Raw genomic sequence first — 20,445 nt, forward strand, 5'->3', positions numbered from 1 at the left:
GTACAGACCCATGTGCAGTCTCCATCATACTGAGTACTATTGCTGGAAAAGCTGGGTGACCTCCATCATACTGACTACAGGATACTGGGAAAGCTGTGTGACTTCCATTGTACAATGATGGGAAAGCTGGCTGACCTCCATTATACTGAATAGAAGATTCTGGAAAGCTGGGTGACCTCCATCATACTGAGTACAAGATGCTGGAAAGCTGGGTGACCTCCATCATACTGAGTACAAGATGCTGGAAAGCTGGGTGACCTTCATTACACACTGACATACAGGATGCTGGGAAAGCTGGGTGGCCTCCATGACACTGATGACAGGATACTGGGAAAGCTGGGTGACCTCCATTATGCTGACTACAGGACACTGGGAAAGCTGGGTGACCTCCATTACACACTGACTACAGCAAGGTTGTCACACTCAGTCCCTCCAGCTGTTGCAAGTTAGAGCTGTATATATATATCTATATCATAAAAATCAAAGTCTGTCTGTCTGTCTGTCCTTCTGTCTGTCTGTCTGTCCTCTATAGACTTCCAAACGCCTGAACCGTTTGACCCCAAATTTGGCACACAGATACATTGGGTGCCCGGGAAGGTTATTGCGAAGGTCCCGTCCTCGCCAGATGTACAGGAGGGGAGGAGGAGGGGAAAGAGAGGCGCCTCATAGAGATGAATGGGAAAATCTCCTCACTGCAAACACAGGTGATATAATTAGCTGCAGCAGACACGGCAGTTGGAGCCTTAGCAACCAATAGGATTACAGCTTTCATTTTCACAGGGAGCAATGGTTGCTAGGGAAGCTGCCTCACAAAATCCACAGTAATAACTGGTAGACCCCCTACTCCATCTATACAGTACATGTATATACAGGGCCCCCTACTCCATCTATACAGTACATGTATATACAGGACCCCCTACTCCATCTATACAGTACATGTATACAGGACCCCCTACTCCATCTATACAGTACATGTATATACAGGGACCCCTACTCCATCTATACAGTACATGTATACAGGACCCCCTACTCCAACTATACAGTACATGTATATACAGGGCCCCTACTCCATCTATACAGTACATACAGGGCCCCTACTCCATCTATACAGTACATGTATACAGGACCCTCTACTCCATCTATACAGTACATGTATACAGGGCCCCCTACTCCATCTATACAGTACATGTATATACAGGGCCCCCTACTCCATCTATACAGTACATGTATACAGGGCCCCCTACTCCATCTATACAGTACATGTATATACAGGACCCCCTACTCCATCTATACAGTACATGTATATACAGGACCCCCTACTCCATCCATACAGTACATGTATATACAGGGCACAACAGATATACCAAACTGTGACTGGGTAACACTGCTACACCAGACCTGACCAATACCGCCATACTGTGCTGGATAACACTGTCATACCAGACCTGACCAATACCGCCATACTGTGACTGGATAACACTGCCAGACCTGACCAATACCGCCATACTGTGACTGGATAACACCGCCACACCAGACCTGACCAATACCGCCATACTGTGACTGGATAACACTGCCACACCAGACCTGACCAATACCGCCATACTGTGACTGGATAACACTGCCAGACCTGACCAATACCGCCATACTGTGACTGGATAACACTGTCATACCAGACCTGACCAATACCGCCATACTGTGACTGGATAACACTGTCATATAAGACCTGACCAATACCGCCATACTGTGACTGGATAACACTGCCATACCAGACCTGACCAATACCACCATACTGTGCTGGATAACACTGTCATACCAGACCTGACCAATATCGCCATACTGTGACTGGGTAACACCGCCACACCAGTCCTGACCAATACCACTATACTGTGACTGGATAACACCATCATATCAGACCTGACCGATACTGCCATACTGTGACTGGATAACACTGCTATACCAGACCTGACCAATACCACCATACCGTGACTGGATAACACCGCCACACCAGACCTGACCAATACCGCCATACTGTGACTGGATAACACCCCCATACCAGACATGACCAATACCGACACTCTGTGACTGAATAACACTGCCATACGGGTAAATACAACCCTGCAGGTATACAGGACACTACAGGTATACAGGACCCCAAAACTATACACTACAAGTGCACGGGACCTTCACAAAACTATATACTACAGGTATACAGGACCCCAAACTTTACACTACAGGTATACAGGACCCCAAAACTATATACTACAGGTATACAGGACCTCCACCAACTATATACTTCAGGTATACAGGACCTCCACCAACTATATATTACAGGTATACAGGACCCCAAACTATACACTACAGGTATACAGGACTCCGAAAATATACACTACAGGTATACAGGAACTCCACCAACTATATACTACAGGTATATAGGACCCCAAACTATACACTACAGGTATACAGGACCTCAAAACCATACACTACAGGTATACAGGACCTACACCAACTCTATAATACAGGTATACAGCACCTTCACCAACTCTATACTACAAGTATACAGGACCCCAAATATACTATAGGTATACAGGAACTCCACCAGCTATATACTACAGGTATATCGGACCCCAAACTATACACTACAGGTATACAGGACCTCCACCAACTCTATACTATAGTTATACAGGACCCTCAAACTATTTACTACAGGTATCCAGGACCCTCAAACTATAAACTACAGGTATACAAGACCTCCACCAACTATACATTACAGGTATACAGCACCAACTATATACTACAGGTATACAGGACCCCTGAACTATACAGTATAGTAGGGCTGGGCGATTAATCGAATTAATTCGATTAATCGCCCAGACAGTTAGAATCGATTAGATTTTTTGTGAAAATCGTAAATTCGATTTTCACAAAAAATCATTGCGGGCGGCGCGGTAAAGTGTCGGGTCCGGAGAGAGTTGCAGGACTGCGCGGTGAGGTGCAGGGCCGGCGGTCAGGAGAGATGTGGTATCGGCGGCTCCAGCCTCTTCACAGAGCCGCGGCTGACCTCTCCCGCCCCTTACACGTTAGTGCCGCGCTGAGCTGCGTCCCGCTCTCTTCCTGTCACACGTGCAGGTCCTGTTCTGTGGAGGAGGCGGCAGGGATCGCAGCAGAAGGAGAGAACGTCGCTGCCCGCTGTACAGCTCCAGGACCCGCAGCGACGTTCTCTCCTTCTGCTGCGATCCCTGCCGCCTCCTCCACAGAACAGGACCTGCACGTGTGACAGGAAGAGAGCGGGACGCAGCTCAGCGCGGCACTAACGTGTAAGGGGCGGGAGAGGTCAGCCGCGGCTCTGTGAAGAGGCTGGAGCCGCCGATACCACATCTCTCCTGACCGCCGGCCCTGCACCTCACAGCGCAGTCCTGACACTTTACCACGCCTGCCTAGTCCCCCTCAGCTGCCCCATACCCCCTCAGTGTCCCCTCAGCTGCCCCATACCCCCTCAGTGTCCCCTCAGCTGCCCCATACCCCCTCAGTGTCCCCTCAGCTGCCCCATACCCCCTCAGTGTCCCCTCAGCTGCCCCATACCCCCTCAGTGTCCCCTCAGCTGCCCCATACCCCCTCAGCTGCCCCATACCCCCTCAGTGTCCCCTCAGCTGCCCCATACCCCTGAGTGACCCCCAGCCGGCTTCATATCCCTCAGTGACCCCCAGCCTGCCCCATACCCCTCAGTGACCCCCAGCCTGCCCCATACCCCTCAGTGACCCCCAGCCTGCCCCATACCCCTCAGTGTCCCCTCAGCTGCCCCATACCCCTCAGTGACCCCCAGCCTGCCCCATACCCCTCAGTGACCCCCAGCCTGCCTCATACCCCACAGTGACCCCCAGCCTGCCCCATACCCCTCAGTGACCCTTAGCCTGCCCCATACCCCTCAGTGACCCCCAGCCTGCCCCATACCCCTCAGTGACCCTTAGCCTGCCCCATACCCCTCAGTGACCCCCAGCCTGCCCCATACCCCTCAGTGACCCTTAGCCTGCTTCATACCCCTCAGTGACCCCCAGCCTGCCTCATACCCCTCAGTGACCCCCAGCCTGCCCCATACCCACTCAGTGACCCCCAGTCCACCCCATACCCCCTCAGTAGTACTACTACACCCATCATCTATACCTGTACTACTACCACACTCCTCATCTTTACCTGTACTATTACACCCCTTATCCACTATACCCTCACTACTACTCCCTACCTAGATGAAGGCACAAAGAAGATCGCCTATACTATATGGGGGCACAGAGTACATAGGGCACATATTTGGGAAAACTACTTATATGGGGCACACAATGTGTTTGTCTACTACATGGGGGGCACAGGAGGAGCACTGTTACACTGGGAAACAATATAGTTGTCTCAAACGTCAATAAAATCGTATCTGATGCTGCAGGGAGAAAAATGTCCTATTTATTTAGCAAAAACAAAAAAATCGAGATTTAAATCGAGAATCGTCCAAAATTTTTTAAAAATCGAGATTTTATTTTTTGGCCATATCGCCCAGCCCTACAGTATAGGTATACAGGACCTTCACCAACTGTACACTGCAGGTATACAGGACCTCCCTCAACTATACACTATAGGTATACAGCCCCCCCAACTATGCACTACAGATATGCGAGACCCCTAAAAACTATACATAGTGGGTATACAGAACCCCTCCAACTATGCACTATAGGTATACACTAATTCCACTGATGAAACAATACCTTTAGCTTGGCCTCCTGGGCACCTTAGAACAAATCTAATTAACACACTGACACTTTATACCCGGGCAGCGCCGGGTACATTTTCTAGTATATATATATATATCCTGCCAGTCACTTATCACTTATATATCCTGCTGCTCACTTGGTCATATATATATACACACACATACCGTATATATACAGCAGTGACCAAGTGAGCAGCAGGAGACACACACATATACTGTACATACAATATATATATATATATATATATATATATATATATATATAAAATCTATATCATAAAAATCAAAGTCTGTCTGTCTGTCTGTCTGTCCTTCTGTCTGTCTGTCCTCTATAGACTTCCAAACGCCTGAACCGTTTGACCCCAAATTTGGCACACAGATACATTGGGTGCCCGGGAAGGTTATTGCGAAGGTCCCGTCCCCGCCAGATGTACAGGAGAGGAGGGGGAGGGGAAAGAGAGGCGCCCCATAGAGATGAATGGTAAAATCTCCTCACTGCACACACAGGTGATATAATTAGCTGCAGCAGACACGGCAGTTGGAGCCTTAGCAACCAATAGGATTACTGCTTTCATTTTCACAGGGAGCAATGGTTGCTAGGGAAGCTGCCTCACAACATGCACAGTAATAACTGGTAGACCCCCTACTCCATCTATACAGTACATGTATATACAGGGCCCCCTACTCCATCTATACAGTACATGTATATACAGGACCCCCTACTCCATCTATACAGTACATGTATATACAGGACCCCCTACTCCATCTATACAGTACATGTATATACAGGACCCCCTACTCCATCTATACAGTACATGTATACAGGACCCCCTACTCCATCTATACAGTACATGTATATACAGGACCCCCTACTCCATCTATACAGTACATGTATATACAGGGCCCCCTACTCCATCTATACAGTACATGTATATACAGGGCCCCCTACTCCATCTATACAGTACATGTATATACAGGACCCCCTACTCCATCTATACAGTACATGTATATACAGGACCCCCTACTCCATCCATACAGTACATGTATATACAGGGCACAACAGGTATACCAAACTGTGACTGGGTAACACTGCTACACCAGACCTGACCAATACCGCCATACTGTGCTGGATAACACTGTCATACCAGACCTGACCAATACCGCCATACTGTGACTGGATAACACTGCCAGACCTGACCAATACCGCCATACTGTGACTGGATAACACCTCCATACCAGACCTGACCAATACCGCCATACTGTGACTGGATAACACCTCCATACCAGACCTGACCAATACCGCCATACTGTGACTGGGTAACACCGCCACACCAGACCTGACCAATACCGCCATACTGTGACTGGATAACACTGCCACACCAGACCTGACCAATACCGCCATACTGTGACTGGATAACACTGTCATATAAGACCTGACCAATACCGCCATACTGTGAATGGATAACACCGCCACACCAGACCTGACCATTACCGCTATACTGTGCTGGATAACACTGTCATACCAGACCTGAGCAATACCGCCATACTGTGACTGGATAACACTGCCATACCAGACCTGACCAATACCGCCATACTGTGCTGGATAACACTGTCATACCAGACCTGACCAAAACCGCCATACTGTGACTGGATAACACTGCCATACCAGACCTGACCAATACCGGCAAACTGTGACTGGGCAACACCGCCACACCAGTCCTGACCAATACCACCATACTGTGACTGGATAACACCATCATATCAGACCTGACCAATACCGCCATACTGTGACTGGATAACACCCCTGTAAGGAATATGGACAGCCCTGTCCTTATTCATGAATATGTAAAGTGGTTTTAGGTGTGGTGTGGTTTATATGTATTCATGCAGTAGATATTTTATAGATTGTGATTGATATTTTATAGATTTAGTCTAATGGCAATAACCCATAGCTGACGCAAGTTAATCATATGGACTTATTGATTAGCTTGGAGTCAGGCCGTCTGATTACCTTGTGTAAAAGACCAAAAGTCTCTCTGCATGGGGGAATAAGCATGGAGCTGTAAAGAAGATGGTGGAGTAGATTGTGACTAGAGTGTTGACTTCGCACCTCTGAGGCAGGCTCACTGACTCCATGCCAGCAGGGGGTGAACTCTCTTTGAGGAAAGGAATAGGAATATGAAATCTTCCATAACTTTCTTCAGATAAAACATAGAGCCACAGAACCAATTTCCTAGTGTCGGTTATGATGAGGACATCGCTGGGAGTCCAAACATGGCCTGTCTACCTGTCCTCATCATGCCATAAGGGGTATCTCACCTTCTGAGTGTCCGAGGCATATGATGTTTGATATGCCAGGAATCAGGATGACGAGATATAAATTATGAACAAGGGCTGGGGCCCGTACCATTGATATGGTGCCTGGGAAAGTATCTTTTTTGATATGTCCAAGTGTGTTCCCTTGAGGGCTGAGGGGGGGCAGCTGAAGCGCTGCCCAAAGGGGCTGAGTTACAGATGTCAGGTGACGCCCTCAGCCCAACCCTTTCAGGTCTTACATAAAAGTGAGACCTAGGGAACATGTAATTGTCACAAAGTTGGGGATCCAATCGAATTGGTTTGTGCACCACTTTCTAAGCCCAAATCCCCTGGGAAGGAAGAACCCATACGACGCATCCTGTGCTAAGTATTAGAACTTTCTTATTTTATCCCTTTTGTTTTCATTGTTTGCAGTGTCTGTATGTCTTTTTGTAACCATCTTTTTGTAACCAAGTACTGTCCATTTTAATGCATTAAACCTAAAAGTTTGATGGTTTGTCTTGTAGCCTAAACGAACCTAGTTAGCTCCAGGAAGAGTGCATGTGCGGTGTGTGACCGTATAGTGTATGACCGGGTGGCTTACTCTACCTTGTGGGTGTGTCTGCTTGCGGGTGGAACACTCTTGGGGTTCCCTGTCTCCCCAGTAACGTAATAGATAGGGTGGTGGCAGCAAAGTTGTGTATGTATGTTGTGTTTGGGTGTCTGGCAGCGGCTGGAAGGTTACGTGTATGACGACAGCCGGTGGGTCCCAACATAGCAAAGTTCTGTGTGCGTGCTTCGTGGATGTGTGTCTGGCTGCGGTCAGTGGGTCACGTGTATGACAGCGACTGGTGGGTCCAGATACTGCGAAGTGTCGTGTTTGTGTTGGCCAACGTGCAGGCAGTGTTCGTGGCCAAGTGGGTGTCTGGTGTCTGGGTGTGCGGAAGGCGGCAGGTGGCGATTTACGCTCGAGTTACGGCCCGGCAGCAGGGCGTAAAGCGTGAGTGCGTGAGGTGAATCGACCTGTAGGGCTAGTGCAACCCAGGGGAGTCCAGAGCCCCAAGTTCCTTTGATTCCCTTGTCTTGTCCCCCCCCCCCCCCCTTTTGATCTTTGTTTTAGATCCTTTCCGCCTGGCGTGGTTAGGACTCCCCTCCCCCTTGTCAGGGCCAGCGCAGGTTGGCGCGCGTGTTCGTGACAAATTGGTTAGCAGCGGTGGGATATCACTTTTTTGTGTGATTAGGCTTTAGTGTCTGGTTTACGGAATTATTCCTAACACTAAAGGCTGGTAGATACCTTGCGAGGTGGACCAGTATACAAGACAAACACAGTGCTTGATTTTTGTTCTATAGACATACGTGCAAACAATTCCCCTCCCCTATCTTGTTTTTCTTTTCTATCTTTTTATTTGTAAACCATGAGGATCATGGATATCTGCCTGCGAAAGTACCTGCGGAATCTAAGTATATATGAGCCCCTGATACGCCTGAAATACGTCCAACCCGAGATAGAAGCTATGAGAGAAATCCAGAGAAAGTTGACAAAACTGCTTGGGAGCCGTGTGGGGGCAATGCTGTATGGGCCCGATCCTGACTATTTGCCCATCATGGAGACAGATGAGGACCTACACACCCTGGGGCCTCTGTTTGAAGAGATTTGTCTACAATTCTATGTGCCGGCGGAAAAATGGGCACACAACTTCATCTGCTGCCTTAGGGGAAACCTGCTGGAAACTTTAGTTTGCTTACCTGCGGAGGCTTACCAGGACTATAACACCATTAAACGTGCACTCATCCAAGAGTGGGGAAAAAGGAGTGCCAAGATGCTAAACCCCAAGGACACTGTTATTACAAGGACTGTGCCAGAACAAGAGGTGGCTACTAGTGTGTGGCTGGGAACCAATGTGGAGCCGAGGACACTCCAGCATGTGGAGACCCCAGTTATGGAAAACACAGCAGCACCTGAGGAGGAGATCAGCAGAACCAGCCAGGTACTGTGTGATACCGATGGCAAGGACTGTAATATTACAACATGTGGGCCTGTGGGAAATGCTGGAGGAGTGTTGGACTGTTCCAAGGATCTGGGAAGTGCTGCAACCACTAGCATCTGGTGTAACCCCTCCCTGGAGACACCACTTTATCTAAATGGACTGTCGAAGGAGGATATTGCTTGTGAACCCACTGATGCTGAGGTGGTGGGTACCCAAGAGGCTGACTGTCCTTTTGAGATGTTTTGCATGGTGGAGGTGGTGCAAGGAACCCTGATGTCTGTAACAGGAGATGGGGTGGTCAGCCCGGAAGCCCCCATAAGTTTGAAAATGGACTGTGTTCCTGCCACTATGGATTCTGTGTCTCAGCAGTGTGAAGAGTCCAAATCTGTGCAAGGGACAGCCTCCCACCCTGGGATTAGGGAGCTGTCCCCAAAAAGCTGTGTGGAGTCGGAGGACTCCAATGTCCAGGAACCTGGTGGAGGTATGGACATTAGCGTGGAGTATCCCATTGATAAAGCAGATACTGATGTGGGAGACTGTGATATATGTAAAGGGCCCTGTGATGCCGGGGCTGAAGATTTTTCTTGTGTTGCCATACAGGAGGGACATCCTGCAGCGGAGGCTGTTGTCCATAAGCCAACTGAGGAAGGCATGGACGGTGTTCCTATAGCTAAATGCAGCCTGAAGTACAAGAACATTTCTAAAGAGTTCCCAGATGCAGAGACTAGGAACTGTGTGGAGGAAACCATGGAGGTGATGGGAACCGTTGGAGTCCTTATTAAAATGGACTATCCAAATGGATTACAAGGTGGAAAAAGTTCAGTGGATCCATCTGGATCATTGGGGTCCTTGGTCATTGAACTTGTTGTCTCTCTAACTACAAGAGGAGTCAAAGATGAGAGGCCCTTCAACATCAAAACTGACCCCCCAGATATCAACAGTTTGTGGGTGGCCGGGACGAGACCTCTTCATGAGATGCCTTGGGATTCTAGGAAGGTAGAGGACTTTCTTAAGATTGGAGGATGTTTCCTGTACCATTGCTATGTAAACTCTGTAATTGTGGCCACCAGTGGTTATGATATACTTGATATCTGTGTGAGAGGTCGGCTGACCTCCACTCATAATTCTGGGGCTTGGTCAGAAAGGATGTGCTTCCCCCTGCTAATGGGTTGTCCCATCAGAGGAAAGGAGCATGGAGATGGCCGGGAGATGATCTGTGAATCGATCTCCCTTGCCATCTCATAAAAGGGGGAGGTGTAAGGAATATGGACAGCCCTGTCCTTATTCATGAATATGTAAAGTGGTTTTAGGTGTGGTGTGGTTTATATGTATTCATGCAGTAGATATTTTATAGATTGTGATTGATATTTTATAGATTTAGTCTAATGGCAATAACCCATAGCTGACGCAAGTTAATCATATGGACTTATTGATTAGCTTGGAGTCAGGCCGTCTGATTACCTTGTGTAAAAGACCAAAAGTCTCTCTGCATGGGGGAATAAGCATGGAGCTGTAAAGAAGATGGTGGAGTAGATTGTGACTAGAGTGTTGACTTCGCACCTCTGAGGCAGGCTCACTGACTCCATGCCAGCAGGGGGTGAACTCTCTTTGAGGAAAGGAATAGGAATATGAAATCTTCCATAACTTTCTTCAGATAAAACATAGAGCCACAGAACCAATTTCCTAGTGTCGGTTATGATGAGGACATCGCGGGGAGTCCAAACATGGCCTGTCTACCTGTCCTCATCATGCCATAAGGGGTATCTCACCTTCTGAGTGTCCGAGGCATATGATGTTTGATATGCCAGGAATCAGGATGACGAGATATAAATTATGAACAAGGGCTGGGGCCCGTACCATTGATATGGTGCCTGGGAAAGTATCTTTTTTGATATGTCCAAGTGTGTTCCCTTGAGGGCTGAGGGGGGCAGCTGAAGCGCTGCCCAAAGGGGCTGAGTTACAGATGTCAGGTGACGCCCTCAGCCCAACCCTTTCAGGTCTTACATAAAAGTGAGACCTAGGGAACATGTAATTGTCACAAAGTTGGGGATCCAATCGAATTGGTTTGTGCACCACTTTCTAAGCCCAAATCCCCTGGGAAGGAAGAACCCATACGACGCATCCTGTGCTAAGTATTAGAACTTTCTTATTTTATCCCTTTTGTTTTCATTGTTTGCAGTGTCTGTATGTCTTTTTGTAACCATCTTTTTGTAACCAAGTACTGTCCATTTTAATGCATTAAACCTAAAAGTTTGATGGTTTGTCTTGTAGCCTAAACGAACCTAGTTAGCTCCAGGAAGAGTGCATGTGCGGTGTGTGACCGTATAGTGTATGACCGGGTGGCTTACTCTACCTTGTGGGTGTGTCTGCTTGCGGGTGGAACACTCTTGGGGTTCCCTGTCTCCCCAGTAACGTAATAGATAGGGTGGTGGCAGCAAAGTTGTGTATGTATGTTGTGTTTGGGTGTCTGGCAGCGGCTGGAAGGTTACGTGTATGACGACAGCCGGTGGGTCCCAACATAGCAAAGTTCTGTGTGCGTGCTTCGTGGATGTGTGTCTGGCTGCGGTCAGTGGGTCACGTGTATGACAGCGACTGGTGGGTCCAGATACTGCGAAGTGTCGTGTTTGTGTTGGCCAACGTGCAGGCAGTGTTCGTGGCCAAGTGGGTGTCTGGTGTCTGGGTGTGCGGAAGGCGGCAGGTGGCGATTTACGCTCGAGTTACGGCCCGGCAGCAGGGCGTAAAGCGTGAGTGCGTGAGGTGAATCGACCTGTAGGGCTAGTGCAACCCAGGGGAGTCCAGAGCCCCAAGTTCCTTTGATTCCCTTGTCTTGTCCCCCCCCCCCCCTTTTGATCTTTGTTTTAGATCCTTTCCGCCTGGCGTGGTTAGGACTCCCCTCCCCCTTGTCAGGGCCGGCGCAGGTTGGCGCGCGTGTTCGTGACAACCCCCATACCAGACATGACCAATACCGACACACTGTGACTGAATAACACTGCCATACGGGTAAATACAACCCTGCAGGTATACAGGACACTACAGGTATACAGGACCCCAAAACTATACACTACAAGTGCACAGGACCTCCACAAAACTATATACTACAGGTATACAGGACCCCAAACTTTACACTACAGGTATACAGGACCCCAAAACTATATACTACAGGTATACAGGACCTCCACCAACTATATACTTCAGGTATACAGGACCTCCACCAACTATATACTACAGGTATACAGGACCCCAAACTATACACTACAGGTATACAGGACCCCAAAACTATACACTACAGGTATACAGGAACTCCACCAACTATATACTACAGGTATATAGGACCCCAAACTATACACTACAGGTATACAGGACCCCAAAACTATACACTACAGGTATACAGCACCTTCACCAACTCTATACTACAAGTATACAGGACCCCAAATATACTATAGGTATACAGGAACTCCACCAGCTATATACTACAGGTATATAGGACCCCAAACTATACACTACAGGTATACAGGACCTCCACCAACTCTATACTATAGTTATACAGGACCCTCAAACTATTTACTACAGGTATACAGGACCCCCGAACTATATACTACAGGTATACAAGACCTCCACCAATTATACACTACAGGTATCCAGGACCCTCAAACTATAAACTACAGGTATACAAGACCTCCACCAACTATACATTACAGGTATACAGCACCAACTATATACTACAGGTATACAGGACCCCCGAACTATACAGTACAGGTATACAGGACCTTCACCAACTGTACACTGCAGGTATACAGGACCTCCCTCAACTATACACTATAGGTATACAGCCCCCCAACTATGCACTACAGATATGCGAGACCCCTAAAAACTATACATTGTGGGTATACAGAACCCCTCCAACTATGCACTTCAGGTATACATTAATTCCACTGATTAACTCAGATGAAACAATACCCAATACCTTTAGCTTGGCCTCCTGGGCACCTTAAAACAAATCTAATTAACACACTGACACTTTATACCCGGGCAGCGCCGGGTACATTTTTTAGTATATATATATATATATATATATAGATATATATATATATACATATATATATATATATATATACTAGAAAATGTACCCGGCGCTGCCCGGGTATAAAGTGTCAGTGTGTTAATTAGATTTGTTTTAAGGTGCCCAGGAGGCCAAGCTAAAGGTATTGTTTCATCTGAGTTAATCAGTGGAATTAATGTATACCTGTAGTGCATAGTTGGAGGGGTTCTGTATACCCACAATATATAGTTTTTAGGGGTCTCGCATATCTGTAGTGCATAGTTGGGGGGCTGTATACCTATAGTGTATAGTTGAGGGAGGTCCTGTATACCTGCAGTGTACAGTTGGTGAAGGTCCTGTATACCTGTACTGTATAGTTCGGGGGTCCTGTATACCTGTAGTATATAGTTGGTGCTGTATACCTGTAATGTATAGTTGGTGGAGGTCTTGTATACCTGTAGTTTATAGTTTGAGGGTCCTGGATACCTGTAGTGTATAATTGGTGGAGGTCTTGTATACCTGTAGTATATAGTTCAGGGGTCCTGTATACCTGTAGTAAATAGTTTGGGGGTCCGGTATAACTATAGTATAGAGTTGGTGGAGGTCCTGTATACCTGTAGTGTATAGTTTGGGGTCCTATATACCTGTAGTATATAGCTGGTGGAGTTCCTGTATACCTATAGTATATTTGGGGTCCTGTATACTTGTAGTATAGAGTTGGTGAAGGTGCTGTATACCTGTAGTGTATAGTTTTGGGGTCCTGTATACCTGTAGTGTATAGTTTGGGGTCCTATATACCTGTAGTATATAGTTGGTGGAGTTCCTGTATACCTGTAGTGTATAGTTTTGGGGTCCTGTATACCTGTAGTGTATAGTTTGGGGTCCTGTATACCTGTAGTATATAGTTGGTGGAGGTCCTGTATACCTGAAGTATATAGTTGGTGGAGGTCCTGTATACCTGTAGTATATAGTTTTGGGGTCCTGTATACCTGTAGTGTAAAGTTTGGGGTCCTGTATACCTGTAGTATATAGTTTTGTGGAGGTCCCGTGCACTTGTAGTGTATAGTTTTGGGGTCCTGTATACCTGTAGTGTCCTGTATACCTGCAGGGTTGTATTTACCCGTATGGCAGTGTTATTCAGTCACAGTGTGTCGGTATTGGTCATGTCTGGTATGGGGGTGTTATCCAGTCACAGTATGGCGGTATTGGTCAGGTCTGGTGTGGCGGTGTTATCCAGTCACGGTATGGTGGTATTGGTCAGGTCTGGTATAGCGGTGTTATCCAGTCACAGTATGGCAGTATTGGTCAGGTCTGATATGATGGTGTTATCCAGTCACAGTATGGTGGTATTGGTCAGGACTGGTGTGGCGGTGTTACCCAGTCACAGTTTGCCGGTATTGGTCAGGTCTGGTATGGCAGTGTTATCCAGTCACAGTATGGCGGTATTGGTCAGGTCTGGTATGACAGTGTTATCCAGCACAGTACGGCGGTATTGGTCAGGTCTGGTATGGCAGTGTTATCCAGTCACAGTATGGCGGTATTGGTCAGGTCTGGTATGACAGTGTTATCCAGCACAGTATAGCGGTATTGGTCAGGTCTGGTGTGGCAGTGTTATCCATTCACAGTATGGCGGTATTGGTCAGGTCTTATATGACAGTGTTATCCAGTCACAGTATGGCGGTATTGGTCAGGTCTGGTGTGGCAGTGTTATCCAGTCACAGTATGGCGGTATTGGTCAGGTCTGGTGTGGCAGTGTTATCCAGTCACAGTATGGCGATATTGGTCAGGTCTGGTGTGGCGGTGTTACCCAGTCACAGTATGGCGGTATTGGTCAGGTCTGGTATGGAGGTGTTATCCAGTCACAGTATGGCGGTATTGGTCAGGTCTGGTATGGAGGTGTTATCCAGTCACAGTATGGCGGTATTGGTCAGGTCTGGCAGTGTTTTTCCAGTCACAGTATGGCGGTATTGGTCAGGTCTGGTATGACAGTGTTATCCAGCACAGTATGGCGGTATTGGTCAGGTCTGGTGTAGCAGTGTTACCCAGTCACAGTTTGGTATACCTGTTGTGCCCTGTATATACATGTACTGTATGGATGGAGTAGGGGGTCCTGTATATACATGTACTGTATAGATGGAGTAGGGGGCCCTGTATATACATGTACTGTATAGATGGAGTAGGGGGTCCTGTATACATGTACTGTATAGATGGAGTAGGAGGTCCTGTATATACATGTACTGTATAGATGGAGTAGGGGGTCCTGTATATACATGTACTGTATAGATGGAGTAGGGGGTCCTGTATACATGTACTGTATAGATGGAGTAGGGGGTCCTGTATATACATGTACTGTATAGATGGAGTAGGGGGTCCTGTATATACATGTACTGTATAGATGGAGTAGGGGGCCCTGTATATACATGTACTGTATAGATGGAGTAGGGGGCCCTGTATATACATGTACTGTATAGATGGAGTAGGGGGTCCTGTATATACATGTACTGTATAGATGGAGTAGGGGGTCCTGTATATACATGTACTGTATAGATGGAGTAGGGGGTCCTGTATATACATGTACTGTATAGATGGAGTAGGGGGCCCTGTATATACATGTACTGTATAGATGGAGTAGGGGGCCCTGTATACATGTACTGTATAGATGGAGTAGGGGGCCCTGTATATACATGTACTGTATGGATGGAGTAGGGGGCCCTGTATATACATGTACTGTATAGATGGAGTAGGGGGTCCTGTATATACATGTACTGTATAGATGGAGTAGGGGGTCCTGTATATACATGTACTGTATAGATGGAGTAGGGGGTCCTGTATATACATGTACTGTATAGATGGAGTAGGGGGCCCTGTATATACATGTACTGTATAGATGGAGTAGGGGGTCCTGTATATACATGTACTGTATAGATGGAGTAGGGGGTCCTGTATATACATGTACTGTACAGATGGAGTAGGGGGTCTACCAGTTATTACTGTGGATGTTGTGAGGCAGCTTCCCTAGCAACCACTGCTCCCTGTGAAAATGAAAGCAGTAATCCTATTGGTTGCTAAGGCTCCAACTGCCGTGTCTGCTGCAGCTAATTATATCACCTGTGTGTGCAGTGAGGAGATTTTACCATTCATCTCTATGAGGCGCCTCTCTTTCCCCTCCCCCTCCTCTCCTGTACATCTGGCGGGGACGGGACCTTCGCAATAACCTTCCCGGGCACCCAATGTATCTGTGTGCCAAATTTGGGGTCAAACGGTTCAGGCGTTTGGAAGTCTATAGAGGACAGACAGACAGACAGACAGAAGGACAGACAGACAGACAGACTTTGATTTTTATGATATAGATATATATATACACACAGTATATCTCCTCCTGATCATTTGGTCAGTGGTGTGGGTGGGTGGTTGTGTCTGTCTGTCTGTTTGTCTGTTTGTGTGTTGTCACTCCTCTCACAATCCTCACTCAGTACCTGACATCTTCCAGCACTCGGCAGCCTCACTCCCTGTCAGAGCTGCTGCTGGACGTCTTCAGTCTCTCCCTGGCAGCCATAGACGGTGAGGATCCCTCCAGCTGCTGGTCCCTCCCCTCCCCCTCATACCAGCTCTGTAGGACAGTGAGGGGGAGGGGACAGCAGCAGCAGCGTGTGTGGAAGATGCAGGGAGAAGATCCAGCCCTGGCCGGGCTTGGCATCCGACAGCTGAGCGGGCCCCTCAGGAGCAGGGGGCCCGCTATCGTCAGGTGCTGTTGGCTTCTTGGGGGCCCCGGTCACTACAGACATGTGTTAAAGGGGTAGTGCGGCGGTAAAAAATTATTCACAGAATAACACACATTACAAAGTTATACAACTTTGTAATGTATGTTATGTCTGTGAATGGCCCCCTTCCCCGTGTCCCCCCCCCCCACCCGTGTACCCGGAAGTGTAGTGCATTATACATACCTGATCCGTGCCGACACGCGTCCGCCATCTTGTGCCAAACGCCATCTTCATCCGGCCGGCTCCGAACACCTCCGATCTTCCCGTATGCCGGCCGCGTCATCAGCTGCTCAGCCGCGATTGGCTGAGCCGCGACCGCCCTCTTTGCCCCCACCAAATTTCGCCACTGGGTCAAATATATGGACAGTACAGGGATCTTTTTACACCTTGGCCTGTAACCATGACGAGGGCATCCTCTACCTCTTCTATACTGTAAGCGCAGTGATCCTATGGAACTGTTTGCCACATGATGTTGTCATGGCTGAGGAAGTCCTTTCTAGGAAACGTGGGGCGGTGTCTCCCTCACTCCACAGAGCAGTAGCTATGGTGTTACTTGTTCTGCACGTATGTTTGTGGTGACATACATTGTTTTATGCTATATATAACCATGCTGCTCTCGTTCATCCTTTGATGTTTTTAAATGTTGTTACCCATTGTGTGTCTCTTTCATGTGATAATAATAATAAAAAAGATTTAGACATTTTTCACTTATTGGGATGTCATACTTATGCCTGTTGGTCTGTTCTTTTCTTTGGTTTGATATGATTACAAACAGGTTGATCAGCATTCTATAGCTGACAGGTGCCCGCCTGTCATATACAATTTACGTTGTCATGGCGGATTCATTCAATAAGTTCAAGGGAGGCCTGGATACTTTTCTCAATAAATATATTACACGTTAGCAGTACTAGATTTCAAGTGATAGGACGTTGATCCAGTGATTTATTTTGATAGCCATATTGGAGTCGGGAAGGAAATTTTCCCTCCCTGTTATGGGGCAATTGGCATCTGCCTTGTGGTTTTGTGCATTCCTGTGGATCAATACAGTAGGGTTATAGGTTGAAGTTTATTTACTCTTGTCTTTTTTACACCCTTATTAACTATGTAGCTTTGTCTCGCCACCAATTGCTGGGGGAGAGCATCCTGAAGTACCTTGGAAGGAGATTCTGGACCTGAAGAATCTTGTCTGGTGTCCCCACTGGTGCTCAATATGAATGTAAAACAGAACTGCTGTCTGACTCACATGCAATGTTAGTATCTCCCTGGCTGTTCTCCACTGAAGGACACCAGTATCTGATGTCATTTTTTGCGTGTGGGTATTCGGACTCCCTTGCTATGCAACTACATTGTGTGTCACAACAGGAAGCCCCAGTGTCCAAATTTGAAGCAAGAGAAGAGCTCAAGCTTTTACATACACCAGTAGCGGGGGAAAGACAAGTCTCCTGCCAGTGGGTCTTGAATGACACCTGTGGTCCTCCGAGATACCGGCAATAGCAGTAGCCACAAGGAGAGGGGAGAGTTCCAGAATGTCAAAGGGGAAAATGCTGTTTCTGTGGAAAAATGCTGGATGCAGGCCTTGCTGCGATTTAAAAAACGGACTGAAGAACACAAAACTACATTGTGTTTCTTATTATCCCATTGACTCCCAGCTAACATCTGGCTGCAATATTTTTGACCCTAAATTTTATAAAGAAAGCAAAACATAGACCAGTGCTTAGAGGACACATTAAAGCGACTCTGTACCCACAATCTGATCCCCCCAAACCACTTGTACCTTCGGATAGCTTCTTTAAATCCAAAATCTTTCCTGGGGTCCGCTGGGCAGGTGATGCAGTTATTGTCCTAAAAAACAACTTTTAAACTGGCAGCCCCGTGCCCAATGACTGGGGCTTAGATTGTGTATGCATTAAGTAGGCACAACCTCTCTGTCCCTCCTCCGCACCCTCCTCATCATTAGGAATGCTCCAGGCAGATTGTCTCCTGTTCCTCACCTGTGTCAGCCCAGCACATGGGCGGGATCATTGAGCACCTGTGCAGTGTTTAGACAGGAGAAAATGTTCCAGTGGCTTTCCTAATGATGAAGAGGTTGGGGAGGAGGGATAGAGGGGTGGTGCAAAGTTAGGCCACAGATACTCCCGTTGGGCACGGGGCTGCAGGTTCAAGGATAGAAACCCACTTTCCGGATCCTGTCCCTATACTTTCAATGGCAGACAAACTCGCAGCAGGAATGTACATCCCTGCTGCGAGTTTGTCCGCAGCCCGCCCCGTTAACCCCCCGGCCGCCGGAGCTGATACTTTAACTGATCCCGGCTCCGGCTTGCTTCGGCGGTTCTTGGTGTCTTCAGCAAGCCGGAGCGGGGACCAGGTGAAGTATATGCTCCAGCCGCCCGCCCGCAACCCCTTTAACACCTCCCGCAGCCCGGCCGCCCGATCAACCCCCCCCCCCCCGGGCCACCCGATCGCCAAGCCCCCCCCCCCCCCGCAGCCCCGGCCGCCATCGAAAGTATAGGGACAGGATCCGCAGCGAGACTCGCTGCAAATACGCAGCGAGGAGACTGCGGATCCGGCAAGTGGGTTTCTACCCTAAAAGTTGTTTTTTGGGACAACTGCATCACCTGCCGAACGGACCCCAGGACAGATCTTGGATTAAAAGCAGCTATCTGAAGGTACAAGCGGTTTGGGGGGGGTCCAATAATATTGAGTTATATCTACCTTTATTAGTCAAGGTCTAGCTTGATAAAGGTGGGAGCTAGCCCACTGAAACTCACTATGTTGTTTCTCTTAAAATAAATCCATTTTAAAATGTCATTACTGAGGCACTTTTCTCCAAATCCTGTTGGTACAATACCATCTTTAGGCGTCCAGGAGGGGGATAAGTTAGTGAACACTAGTTTTTCACCCCTAGTGGATTACACTGCCATATTGTTGTTGAAATTACATGTAACTGGGAAATTGGATTAATGTATCCTGGTGTTTCTGTATATTGTTCTGTCCAGTGTGGATTCCATATCTGGGTTGTATCTGCCGCACTCATGTATGGATGTTCTATGTGAACAGAGATCCGTTTTCGATTTGCTGATGTGGCTTTGAGGTGGTGTGGGTAATAGTTCTGGTTTCTCAGAAAACATTGAAAGAATTTTAAAGGGAACCTGTCACCCCCCGTGCCGTGGTGACAGGCTCCCGACCCCCCGTTAGAGCCCCCTATACTTACCTAATCCCGCCGGGTCCCGCTTCTGGAGGTGGTCGGGTGATGAAGATCTCAGCCGCTGCAGCCCGGCGCGCGCGCTGAGAGATGAGTCCAACACCCATAGAGAATGACAGGAGAGTCCAGCGCTCCGTCATTCTCTATGAGCGTTGGACTCATCTCTCAGCGCGCGCGCCGGGCTGCAGCGGCTGAGATCTTCATCACTCGACCACCTCCAGAAGCGGGACCCGGCGGGATTAGGTAAGTATAGGGGGCTCTAGCGGGAGGTCGGGAGCCTGTCACCCCGGCACGGGGGGTGACAGGTTCCCTTTAAGTAACTGTCATTAATATGTAATTTTTTCAAAAAATCTATAAATATCAATAAAACAAATGATTTTAGGAAACTGCAATAGCTTTTATTCAGG

The 20,445-nt window shown here is 47.8% G+C and overlaps 1 protein-coding gene across 1 annotated transcript in view; it reads right to left on the reverse strand.

Annotated features, from left to right (window-relative positions):
* INPP1 (inositol polyphosphate-1-phosphatase) overlaps window positions 1-16,658 on the reverse strand; it is a 58,693-nt gene extending 42,035 nt beyond the window's left edge. Inside the window, exon 1 of the mRNA XM_069985321.1 lies at window positions 16,552-16,658. Within this exon, the coding sequence (XP_069841422.1) occupies window positions 16,552-16,558 (7 nt within the window). The 5' untranslated portion in view covers window positions 16,559-16,658. The remainder of the gene's footprint in view (window positions 1-16,551) is intronic.
* Between the last annotated feature and the right edge of the window lie 3,787 nt (window positions 16,659-20,445).

The sequence above is a fragment of the Dendropsophus ebraccatus genome, chromosome 9 (assembly GCF_027789765.1).
Source record: "Dendropsophus ebraccatus isolate aDenEbr1 chromosome 9, aDenEbr1.pat, whole genome shotgun sequence".
NCBI classification, from domain to species: Eukaryota; Metazoa; Chordata; class Amphibia; order Anura; family Hylidae; genus Dendropsophus; species Dendropsophus ebraccatus.